Here is a 13,181-nt window from a genome sequence, read left to right on the forward strand (position 1 = left end):
GAGGAAAATCAAAAAGCACACAAGTTAGAGCAGCTCTAGGTTCTATATTAATACTGTACATTATCAAAGCCTCAGTCCACAGTGGAATGCACACAGTCTGTATTCAGAAACTGAACCGTAAAACCAGTTGTCAGGACTTCTGTGATGTCACAATAAAGGAGTCATGAAGCCCCGCCCACCTTGACCCACCATTCAATAACACAGGATTTTGGTTTTCTGAGTGTTTTACCTAAAATATTCTACATTATTACTGAATGTCTGAATTCAGTCAGTTTTGCCTCCAAAACACGATTTCATTTCATAATGTTCATGAAACATGCAGATGGCTGTTCTGAGCACAATCAGATGAAGTGTCCTACTGTTTTTATCCAGTGTATGGTATGTCCACCTTTTGCAAACAGCAGCACATTTCTCTGGTATACCGTCAAAAGCTCCTGAGAACTTCAACACTAATGTTCCCATCATGCCTTCTGCTACTCAAGCTAAAGGTTTTTCTTTGAATGTAGAATAAATCTGTCCAGTTTTTTTACAACACACCCCGAATTTGCCTGATGGGGTTGAGGTCCAGACTTAAAGGGCAACTTCGTTTTTTTTCAACCTGGGCCCTGTTTTCATATGTTTTTCTGTATATGTGAGTGATGGATAATACTTTTATTGAGGTGGCTGCAGTATTGAGCAGGGCAGGCAGCCTGCAGCCCAGCTAACGCTCTTCAACCGGGCAAGTGGCTCCCGTCAAAGTTGGCCCTATAAACGTGCATTTTTTTCAAACTGACAGGCTCAGATAGTTACAATGAGTGTCCAGCAACATACTAAAGGAGAAATGAACGTAATAGTCTCTACCTTTAGCTGGAGGTCGCTGTTTGCTGTGATCTGTGTCCAAATCTCACCACGCCAGAAATCTCGTTCCGAAATATTGCGATAACTTGCGGCAAAACACTGGTGGGGAATACTGTTACCTGACTGAGGTGAAGAGAGACGACCGGAGAATTTACAAATTGTAGCAACAAAATGTCGGGCTGCTCATCGCGCAGCTTTCACAGAGCTTTCACAAGTTAGGGCTAACAGTTAGCTGTGCTACAAATGGATGCTAACACTCCTGTCGATGCACTGCGCCGTCGCCGTGCCGACCACAGGGTCTGCTGTGACCACTTTGACCGGGGATGACTACTGCCAGTCAGAAGAAGAAGAGACGTGCTAAAGGTAGAGACGTTCATTTCTCCTTTAGTATGTTGCTGGACACTCATTGTAACTATCTGAGCCTGTCAGTTTGAAAAAAATGCACGTTTATAGGGCCAACTTTGACGGGAGCCACTTGCGCGGTTGAAGAGCGTTAGCTGGGCTGCAGGCTGTCTGCCCTGCTCAATACTGGAGCCACCTCAATAAAAGTATTATCCATCACTCATGTATACAGAAAAACATATGAAAACAGGGCCCAGGTTGAAAAAAACCGAAGTTGCCCTTTAAATAAATAATTTGCCTTCTTCTGTGAAGGAACATGATTTGTGACATTGACAGTGTTTTTTGTAAGGAAAATGACTCAAATCTTCTTGTGATGGCTCTATTCTGTGGTTTATAGAGCGTAATGATGATTTATGGCCAATTCAACAAAAACAACCCAAACCTCTGACATGTGCCAAGTGATCTATTAATATTAACCACCACTGTATCTTCTTATGGATCAACACTGAAGATAAAATACAGGAGGGGGTCGTATGGAGCTTTAACAACAATACGATCAACTGTAGAAAATGTCAGATTTAAGATGTTACTTAAATTAATAAAATGTGTCTTAATATCATAGTTGTTGACTCATATTTGTCCAGAGTCTTCCTGGTTCAGTGAGGCTCTGAGCCCTGTCAACACTTCAGCCTCACCTCATGTGGCACATAGTCAGGTGGAAGCTTCTCCAGCATCTCATTGGCCAGTCTCTGTACACTGGCCTCCCTGGTCTCCCCAGCCCCACCCCCGCTGTCCTTTGGTTGGATGTTGATGATGATGCTGAGCGTCTCATTGGCCAGGTTGGTCTGGTAGGTGATGTCAGCGTTGGGGTGGAGCCCAAACACCTGCAGACAAGAAGAAGGTAGAATGTTGATGCTGGTCTGGTGAAAGTAAATCTAGCCCAAGCATGTGTAATTAATTATATGTTGATTTTTTCTCAATTAATCATGTCAATCACAACTATATAGATATATATATTCTTATATTTTAACGAACCATGTCAGCCACATCTGTATAGATATGTATATTTTTATAATTCAGCGAATCATGTCAAGCACAACTTTATAGATTTATATTTTTATATTTAAATGAATCATGTCAATCGCAACTGTATATATTTTTATATTTCAATGAATCATGTTAATCGCAGCTATATAGATTATATACAGGGTGCGATTTGCCGGGGGGGATGGTGGGGATTTCCCCCCCCCCTCTGTTTTCGATGTCACCCCCTCTGGTCATTTATTATTATCCCCGGTGGGGATACGTGTTGTCCCCCCCTCTGGTCAGTAGGGAGCCTACTTTAGATCAAGTCTACATCATTTGAACCACGAGCCTTCTCATCCCCCCTACAGACTCATATGTAAAAAAAAAAAGGCGAGTCTCTAGATGCCGGTTGCACTGGGTCGGGTCTCTCTCCAGGTTTGAGCAAATAAAAGCCGGTCTCAAGCCGGGTCTGTTTCTATAGCCTATATATGCTTAAAGCAGATATCAGTGGAATGTTTTTGTTAATATAAGTCCTAAATAGTCCTATTTTCCGACAGCAATCACTTACATGAAGTATTTCAGCCTAAACACGAGTCTCTCCGTCACTCTGCTCTGCTGTAACCCGAGGAGAAAATTTTCCTTGTGGGATACAAGTGTTATCCAATGAGGGGAGAGAACGGCATGAAGGGCTGTGTGTGCAGCCAAGGGATGCGCGTGAATGTGGTGACGTAGCACGAGGACCAATTGATGCCTGACAAGGGCGGGGGCTGCTAACTCATGGTGCGTTCAAGGAAACTCGTACTTTGTGTTTTTCCTTCCTGTGAAGTCATACCAGTTCGATCTGGTACGAGTTCACGGGTCGGAAGTTACGAGTGGCCGTTATAGGGAACTTTCACAGACAACAGGACGGTAAAAACACGAGCTACGGGTTACCTGGAACGCTACCAAGTCGTAGTTGTGACTTGAAGCTGTAACTTACGGTTTCAAAAGCCTGCCCTGAACACAGCATTAGCCGAAACGGCCGTGCCGCTGTTATCTGCTTTAATGTTTGGGTGCAACAAAGTCACTGTTAACAAAATCAACATCTAATCTGTCCCTTCAAATTAAAGTTAGTGACATGTCTGTTTGGAGCAGCTGCTGACAGATGTGCAGCTGACAGTTACAGTTTCCTCATCACTAAACCTGGGCCCATCCGATCCTTCCTCGGGACAAAGTCTCTTGGACATTTAATGTATATTCTGTGTTTTTGTTCTCTTTAACCGTCTCATTTCAGTTTTTGCCGGTTGGCAATCATCTGGTGCACCCACTGTTTCTCTCTGGCGCTTGCTCACTCGCTCACTCACTCACTCACTCACTCTCGATGCGCATATAAATGTTATAAAACAAAATAAAAAGGAAAAAAACACAGATGCGCAAATTGCAATAACCTATAGTGTAGTCTATTCAATGACCACAGCTGATCACAGCTTGTCGTGCCACACCTCTCATGTCTCTATAAACACAACTACAGGCTTTCTTTTATTTATTTATTTTTGCCGCGGTCCGACCGCATCGGGTCCAGGGTCCAGGCTTCAACACTGGTCGGACCTGGTTGGGTCTCTGCTCATTTATTTGCTCAAACTTGGAGCCAGACCCAGCCCACTAGGAGACCAGAGTCTGGTTGAGAACGGCAGGTGCGGAGGTACGGTGCAGGGGGGGGGGGGGCAAAAGTGACTATAGGAACCCACCCCCAAACTATCCCCCCCTCTGTTTTTTTCACAAATCCTACCCTGATTATATATATATATTTTTTTACAATTCAGAGAATCATGTCCAACCCTGTAACTATGTAAATGTACTTTTTCTGTTATCTACTGGTCCCCCGTCTTTATGGACTTTTTATGTTAATTGTTGTATTGTTTTGGGGACTACGGATGTAATTTACAGTAGCACATGTGCTAAATCCGGTGTATTTACTGTGGGTACTCTAGCACTCACTGTTCATTAATATGCATTGTCCCGACTAAATAAACAAATAAAGTAAAGTAAAGTAAAGGTGGATCTCCATGGTGAACTTGTCTCTTGGACAATGCGGCGTGTCTGTGAGTGTGAGCCGACCTCTGGTGAGTCCAGCAGCGGCAGGGCCTCGATGTGCTGCAGGACGTCCTGGACCGTCTTGGGCCTGGCCGGGACGCTGTAGCCCCGGTAGAAGCAGAACTTGTCGCTGAAGGTGTTCTCGCTGAACCACACGCGAGTGAAGGTGTTCAGGAGACGCTTGTCCAGGTCGTCGGTGACTCGGCCGCCGTACTGGACCTCACCTGGACATGAGGAGAGTCAGGGGGAAGCCTTTTAAAAATGTCCGTCTAAAAATATCAGAGAATAAAATCCTGTTGTCTCATCCGTCTCATCCAGGCAGTGTGTTTGCCTGTGGTGTTGTTTATCTCATCCTGTATCTCATTATGTTCCATCTTGTTTGAGATTTTACTGTGCTGGACCTTCAAATCTTTTTATATCATATCATGTCTCATATTCTATCATGTCCCTCTGTGTTTCATCTTGCTGTCTCAATTCTTCTCACATCCTCCTGTGTTATGTTGTGTTTTGTCTCTTTGTAGTATCAGGTATCAGACTTTCTCTGTCCCATCTTCAGTTGAGCTCACTCTGGAGCCCTGTCCAAGCTCAGAACAGACACTGTTACTCACTCACCTCATTCAAATGTCTTGATAAAACACCCCAATTACCTTTAGTGATGTGTTTTTTTTTTTCATTTCAGATTTTATTTAATTTTCTGAATTTACATATCAACAATGCATATAAGCATACATCATTAAGTAGTGGTCTGAGCTAGGGGAGAAAATGAAAAAGCAAAATTCAGATAAAGTAGAAAATGAAAAGAAAAGAATAAAATAAATAAATAAAATAAAATAAAAGGGGGGAACAACAACCTATCAACAAATCAAGAAATATGCGCCCTTGTACATGTTAAGAGATATTTATTATCACTGGTCAGCTCAGTCTGGGACCTTCTAAGCCAATGTTTCCCTCTTGTATCATTTCACTTAGATATAAGGCAGTTAATCCATTAGAGGCTGCCATGCCCATCCTTTTAATTTGGTACTTCAGTCTTTCCATAGGAAACATTTCTTTGTACCACTGAGTTACAATGGGAGGTTTCTACTGATCCAATTAAACAATAAACATTTTCTGACCAAAAATAAGAGTTTATTGAGTAATTCTAATCTTTTCACATCACCTTTAATGATGTTTGATATGTCTCTTATTTATAATATTTTCTTATTTGATTGTCTTATACTCTATTTACTCGCTCATCAGGTTATATTTTTCTGTGAAGCTAATTGTAACTATGGTGATAAAGTTATCATCATCATAATCAACATCTTTTACTCATCTGTGTTATTAAACCTGGATCTATTAGCTCTGACAGTGGAGAGGTGATGTGAGCTTTGCCAGTCTAGTGAAGGTGATGTTCAGTTTGAGGTGGAGGTACAGACCCAGCATGTAGCGCAGGCAGCTCCAGTTCACTCCTTTCTTGGCGTCCAGGTCGTCCAGGTGGTTCTGGACAAACTGCATGCTGGAGGTGAAGTCTGCCTGGTTGAACTCATACGGGATGTTCCAGCCGAGAGGACCGAACTTACGCCGCTCCTGAGAGGAGGACAGAGGGACATCAGGCCATGGACGGACGGACCAGTGATGCTGACACTCTGAGCCAGTGGAGAGAGCGGTCATGGAGCAGATACCTGAACCGTGGTGTGCAGGAAGGCCAAGGCATAGAGCAGAGGTTTCCACTGAGGCAGGTTACTGATCTCCAGCTGGTCCTGAGTGACACCACTGAAAGTCCTCTTTAGACCGGCTTTCATACCTGAGTGAGAGTAAAGGAAAGTCCAGGAACAGCACATGAAAGAACCTGAATAACATTATTAGTATGGTGGGAAAATGTTGCTGAAATAGGAAAAGATATAGAAACAAAGAACAGAACTTAAAGGGATTTCAATATTGGCAAATTCGCCTTTTGCCATAATCCCTATAGTCATAGCAGTAGGTTTGTTACCTTTAATTGTCGGTGCAAGCTGTTTTTTGATCGGCGGGGCAGAGACGTGAGACATACGAAGGCATATGGTATTTCCTGGTTCCCCCATCAAACTCATCAAATACACAATCCAACAACTCCAAAATGCTCTGGTGGACAAGTTATGAAATAATAACATTAAGCGTAGCGTTAGTTCTGGCAGGCCATGACGTCAAGCTCTTAATCAGCACAGCGTAGCTGTCACCGGTGCAGATCAGCTGATGGCTCAGCTGACTCTCAGTGGCTGCTTCCTATTGGGGAACTGCATTCAGAGCGCGTTATTTAAACTGCTCTAGCCCGACATCACCTCCCTTGCTGCTGCTGCTTGCTCTGCCGGCTTATTTGCAACCCACCTCCACCCCAGTTCCTCCTGTCATTGTATTCATGTTGGTTGCTCTGCTCTGTCTGGGTTTTCTTTGCTGCTGCGCTCCCTGCTTATGCCGTTCATGATGGCTCGTGAAGGGCAGGGAGGTGCTCTTCCTGCCTCAGGCTTTCCACGCAAGCGCGTGGAGGAGCAGGGGGTCCCAGAACAGTAGCCTACCATACTGCCAAATTAAACTTGTGCAAGTAATTAAATATTATTTTGACATAGTGGTCCTGACAGAACTATAATTATGTAACATTACGGCATACGAAGCAAATACTCTGAACTACTTTTGAAGTCACTCCGCCAAGCAGCCGTGTCTGGAATGTAGTTCCGGCTATGCATTTGCCTCGAAAACAACTCTGTCTCGTATCGTTGTGTTATTATCTCATAGCGTGGTGAATGTGCAGGTCACAACTTGTCCACCAGAGTGTTTTGGAATTCTTGGATTGTGTATTTGATGAGTTTGATGAGGGAAAGCAGGAAATACCATACGCCTCCATAGTGTAGCTCTGAGCAGCTCGTATCTCTGCCCTGCCGATCGAAAAACAGCTTGTACCGACCATAGACTGTAAAAAGAATGGACGTAGCGTCCGTGACGTCACCCATTGGTTTGGGGGAGTCTGTTTTGTGCCGCTACTACGGGGGTTTGAACTGCGCCATGTTGGATTCTACTTGCCATATTTGGAGCGGTGCGGCCGTTGGCTGGCCGAGGGACCGCCCACTGGCCTCGTAGCAGCGGTCGCCGGACCTGTCACTCAACAGTTCTGCTCCCTAATTGGCCAGAACTTTAAACCTAATAATAGTAAAACGGTAGAGTTTTAAAAAAATTCACCCCCCTCAGAGTGTGTGCGGGGGTGGAAACTATCGATTGAGACCAAAAAAATAAAATGTACCAGGCTGTAAATATGTTTTTTTAAGCTGTAAAATCGGCTATTTTAACATGGGGCTCAATTGGAGTTGCTCCCTTCTGGAGCCAGCCCCCAGCGACAGCCGAGGGGATTGCAGCTTTTTGAATGCGGAAGTGAGCTTCACTTCTCAGACCGACAACTGCCCCCTTGGTACCGACAATGGGCTCTTTGCACAGCTCCACTACATCCTGAACTTAATGCTCCTCCTTTATTTCCTGTCTTACATTATTGGACAACCTGATTAATCCAGGTGTGTCTGAGTAGTCACAATGGTCAGACACACCTGGATTAATCAGGTTGTCCAATAATGTAAGACAGGAAATAAAGGAGCTGCCTTAAGTTCAGGAAGTACTGGAGCTCTGCAAAGAGCCCATTAAAGATAACAAACCTACTACTATGACTGTAGGGATTATGGCAATGGGTGAATTTGCGAAATAATTTTCACCTCTGTTTTTGTTGTAGTCCTCCTTTTTGGTTTCATTTTGTATGTATATCACGATAGTATATATTTGCTTTCATAACTATGGATTTGTATTTATGATTTAAATTTTTGTGAAAATAATAATAATAATAATAATAATAATTTAAAAAAGAAAAGAAAAAACAACACATGAAAATCATTATAGCAACAATAGAAATGTTTTGTTACCAAGGGGAGGCTCATTGGTGAACTTGATGGACGACTGAAGGAAGGTGATGGGGAATCTGCAAACACACACACACACACACACACACACACACACACACAAACACACACACTGAACTGACCCAGCTCACATGAACTTCCCTCTAGCTCCATCCTCAGGACAAACTTGACATTATAAGACTCCATTACCAGAGTTTTGTGTCAGTTACCTCGGGTGCACGTCGGTCGTCAGCCACACCCGGAAATCTTTGTGCGTGGTCTCCGGTGTTGCCGCGGTGACCGTGTCCAGCAGCTCATCCAGGAAGTTCAGGCCAAGGTGACAGTTCTGGAGGAGGAGCCAGCCGCCGTCTGTCATGCTGTTGGCCAATAGCCTGCGAGCGTGAACCTCCTGGCCCTGCCCCATGGAGATGGGGCGGCACGGCGCCCCCTACGGCCAGAGAACAAGACTCATCTAACACCTCACACATCCACATCTTTTCACTGGTGCATCTCAATACATTAGAATATCATGGAAAAGTCCATTTCCAGAAGTTCAAGACAAATACCCCCAACCTTGAGTGCATTTAGATGGACATACTTTTCAGAAGGACAACATTTCCATATTAAAAATGCTTTTCTTAATTGGTCTTTTGTAATATTCAAATTGTTTGAGAACCTGAGTTTTAGATAATTAAATAATTAAAGCAGAAGTAAGCGATCCGGTGGTTTTGTCTAACTTCCTGTCAGCCGATGGAGTTAGCAGTCCCCGCCCTCGTCCCTACGTCACCACATTCACGCGCATCCCTTGGCTGCACACACAGAGAGGACCGCCCCTTTATGCCGTTCTCTCTCCTCATTGGATAAAGGTTGTAGGATACAAGGAAAGTTTTCTCCTCGGCTTACAGCAGAGCAGAGTGACTGACAGACCCGTGTTTCAGACCAAACACTCTATAGAAGTGATTGCTGTCGGAAGATATAACTATTTAAGACTTATATTAACACAAACATTCCGCTTACTTCTGCTTTAAGACATGAAATGTTTAATTCTGTTTATAATGGATCTATATAATGTATTACTTTCCCTTTTTGAATTGAATTACTGACACAAATAAACTATGACATTCTAATTTAAGCCCTGTTTACATGACAACGCTCGTGGATGAAAACGGCAAAATATTTCATGGGATGTGCCTTTTGTTTAGACGGCGACGGCGTTTTCGGGGCTTGAAAACGCAAAAAGGTGAAACCACCCTCCAGAGTGGAAATCTTAAAAACTCTCCGCCGTTGCGTCCCCATGTAAAGGGTGAAAACAAAAAATGTCTGCTCTGATTGCTATGACCTGTGGAGGCCACAGAGGGCAGCATTCTGATGGCCGGCATACAGCCTGCCGGAAATCAAGAGGAAGAAGAAGAATACACATGCATGCAGACTTGGTGGTGTTGTGTGTTGTGCGGCACGCTGCCACCTAGGCGCTTGGCGTGGATGCAACATTGAATTCCTCAGACTTTTGCGTCACCGTATGCATGTATATTTCCTCTATTTATCAATCCTTCCCTTATCTTATCATGGTGTCTACTAACGTATCCTTCATAAATATGATTCTGATCTTTCTGATCTGCCTTCTTTCCCTCTCCATTGTTTACATTTCCTCCCTCCAATGAGTTGCTTCCTGGTCCCTCCTGCAGATCTCTCACCTTGCTCTTGGCGAGTCTCTCAATGTTCTCTGTGGGGTCCGATCCCATCGACAGCAGACACACCATGGGCGTCCTGGTGTCGCTCTCTGCCAGCATAGCATCCAGGTCCAGAACCAAACCCTCAGCGTATTGTTGACCCTGAGACTCTGAGATATAGCGCCGCGCCTGGCCAGCACACACACACACACACACACACACGGTACACATGAATAGATTTTAGCATTAATTCAGTAGGAAGTGTGGTGGTAGAGGGATCATCATGGACATTCCGAGGGCAGTCCAACCTGAGCGATGGTTCTGTCCGGACACCAGCTCCGGATGAGCAGAAGCTTCCTAAAGGAGTCCAGCTTGTCCTCGTAGCCGTCCGGCAGCGTGGCGTCCTCTGGCGCTGGATGGTCGAACCAGGCTCTCCAGGCACGTTCATTCTGGCTCACCTGGAGATGAGGAAGCAGACTCTCTGTAGGTCTAGGTGTGTGTGTGCTCTACACCTGATGTGTGTAGATGTGTGTGTCGGGCTCTAACCTGGTTCAGGATCTGGGTAAACGGAGGCAGACTAGACAGCTGCACCAGATTGAGCCACGTCTGATCCAGGATCCAGCGCCGTGGTTTGGACTCAACGGAGTTCAGGTCCAGAGAGGCACCACCTACACACACACACACACACACATACACACACACACACACACACACACACACACACACACGTGTAAAGTAATTAATCACAAGGAAAGTAACTATTGCGTCACTTTTTAATAAAATGCTCAAATATGTTAAATGATTGGACTTCCCTCCCTAACCCTTGTTTATCTCACTACTGCACTAACTCAACTCAGTATCCCTCCACACAGACAGGCTCTGTGACGCGCTGTATCACTCCGCCTATCAGCTGTTTGGATCAGTGGTGTGTGGACGAGGCGGAGTGATACAGCGCGTCACGGAGCCTGCCGTGTGGAGGATTACAGAGTTGGTTAGTTCCAGATAAACTGCTTTTTTCGAACAGTTGATGAACTGAAAAAAAATGTGTATATAACGTTCTACACTTAAAGGGATAGTTCAACATTTTGGCAAATTGGCCCATTGCCATAATCCCTATAGTTTTAGGAGAAGGTTTGTTACCTTTAATTGTCGGTGCAAGCTATTTTTAGAACGGCGGAGCAGAGCCGTGAGCTACTCAGAGCTACACTACTGAGGCTCATGAAATTTTTTGGTTTCCCTCATCAAACTCATCAAATACACAATCCAACAACTCCAAAGTGCTCTGGTGGACAAGTTGTGACCTGCACATTCACCACGCTAACGAACCTGGTAGCTTCCTGGTGGTAACGAACCTACTCCTAAAACTATAGGGATTATTGCAATGGACCAATTTGCCAAAATGTTGAACTATCCCTTATCTTCTGATGGGACTTTTTAAGTCAGGTAACGGTTTAATGGCACATTTTATTAACAGTAATGTAATGGGAAACAGTAACTTTTTGGATTACTCCTCCTTACTGAAAAACGTACTGCCGTAAGAAACGCCATTATTGGCATCACTGATTATCATATAGCCATAAGAGTCAGATATGAACCACTTTAGAGAAATCTTGTCATAACTGCTGAGTGAAGCATAAAAAGAAAGGTGCAGAGTGAGGAGGAGGAAGAGGAGGGGTGTGTGACCTTTGACGAAGGTGAGCACCTCAGGGTGCGAGATGTTTCCGGCCTGCAGGTCGATCTTCAGAGCCAGCAGCAGAGTGAAGAGCAGCTTGTGCTCCTCGTACAGACCTCTGGCTGTGTAACAGTAAACCTGACAGACAAACATGGAGCACTTAGAGCACCAGACTGTGATACACTCACACCACCTGATGCTGAACCAGGGTTCCTACAGCTCAAGCCAAGTGTAGTTGTGGAGAGGAGATGATAAACTAAAAAGGACACGTTTGCTCGTTTCGTATGTTTCCATCCAAAGTGATTCAAATAACTGGTAAATGCGCATTAAAAGAAATTTGAGTTCTGTGTGTTTCCATTAAAAGTACGGACTTTGGTGAAAACTACAAACTCGCATGAGTTTTCCAGGGCTGTCCTTTCAAAATAAATGCATAAAAAGTCCGAAAAAAAAAAAAAAACTGACTCGGGAGCTGGTGGCGGTGAGAGATTTAGCGGTGACGGTCGCCACTACCTTCTCTATGTCGGAATGTTACCAATTATTTTGAGATTTGAGACTAATTACAATCATAAAATCCCACTTACCAAATGTTAACATTTTTAAGACGTTTGAAAAATTGATTTAAGACATTTTAATGCCAATTAAGGCCTTGTTTTTAGATTAATGAATTCAATGCCTTTTAAGACTTTTTAAGGATCCGTAAGAACCCTGTGAACTGAGCAGGTCAGAAGCCGACACACACAGAGGATTATATCAGATGAGATGTGATGTCACCTGGTAGGTGAGGAAGCTGATGATGTTGCCGATGCGTTTGGTGGTGAGCTGCGACCTGGCGGAGTTCTGCATGGACGAGTCAAAGAGCCCCAGGAACTGACGCAGGGACGTCTGGTACATGACGTTGACCAGTGACATCTCCACGATCAGGAAGTACAGGATGCTGCCCCTGGTGGCCACGGGCCGGTACTCCTCCCGGGCCTGGTTGATCTTCACCTCCGTCTCCGCGGCAACCGACAGTTTCTCGCTCACCTGTGAGGCGAGGACACGAGATCATCTGGTTTGAAGAGCTACAGTGACACCTTTATTTATTTATTTTTTTACGCTCTCACAATTTCATTCATTTCCCTCTTTTTTTTTCATTCAAAATTTCATTTATGTACCCATCCTCCGCTCCAACATCCTATTTTCCCATTTTATTTGTTCTTATTTTTCTTTTCTCATTTTCAGAATTATTACCGTTATTATTATCACTATTAATAGTTGTGTGTTATTATTGCTGTCTAGCTAATGCTGTCACAGCTGTTAATTTTAATACTATTAATACTGTTGTTATTATTATTATGACCGTTATTACTATTATTATTCATTAATTTATTTCTTTATTACTGCTATCACTATTATAACCACCATTTATATTATATATTATACCTGAATTACACACCTTGTTCAAACTTTGCATCTATATACAGTATATTGCGTCTACTGTGCACCTACAACCTGGAACACTCTACACTACACTAGTGTGTACACTACACACACTACATCTTATTTTACCTCTAACTGCTCATGCTTTTAACTATGTTTCAATTTACCCTAGTCACCTTTAAATTCTTGTATTCTGTTATGTTTTTGTATGTTTCAAATGTCTTGTCTTCTGTCCTTATATGTTTTGTG

General features: G+C 43.8%; 1 protein-coding gene across 1 annotated transcript in view; it reads right to left on the reverse strand.

Moving 5' to 3' along the window:
• dnah5l (dynein, axonemal, heavy chain 5 like) overlaps positions 1 to 13,181 on the reverse strand; it is an 84,955-nt gene that overhangs the window by 3,045 nt on the left and 68,729 nt on the right. The window contains exons 83-93 of the mRNA XM_085764017.1: positions 12,285 to 12,536; positions 11,525 to 11,651; positions 10,388 to 10,509; positions 10,150 to 10,299; positions 9,866 to 10,030; positions 8,402 to 8,619; positions 8,196 to 8,251; positions 5,943 to 6,064; positions 5,697 to 5,847; positions 4,303 to 4,502; positions 1,875 to 2,063 (exon numbers count right to left, since the gene is read on the reverse strand). Coding sequence (XP_085620143.1) covers positions 1,875 to 2,063; positions 4,303 to 4,502; positions 5,697 to 5,847; positions 5,943 to 6,064; positions 8,196 to 8,251; positions 8,402 to 8,619; positions 9,866 to 10,030; positions 10,150 to 10,299; positions 10,388 to 10,509; positions 11,525 to 11,651; positions 12,285 to 12,536 — 1,752 coding nt within the window. The remainder of the gene's footprint in view (positions 1 to 1,874; positions 2,064 to 4,302; positions 4,503 to 5,696; positions 5,848 to 5,942; positions 6,065 to 8,195; positions 8,252 to 8,401; positions 8,620 to 9,865; positions 10,031 to 10,149; positions 10,300 to 10,387; positions 10,510 to 11,524; positions 11,652 to 12,284; positions 12,537 to 13,181) is intronic.

Source organism: Trachurus japonicus, chromosome 20, assembly GCF_045865225.1.
Source record: "Trachurus japonicus isolate A0001 chromosome 20, Traja_1.0".
Lineage (NCBI taxonomy): Eukaryota > Metazoa > Chordata > Actinopteri > Carangiformes > Carangidae > Trachurus > Trachurus japonicus.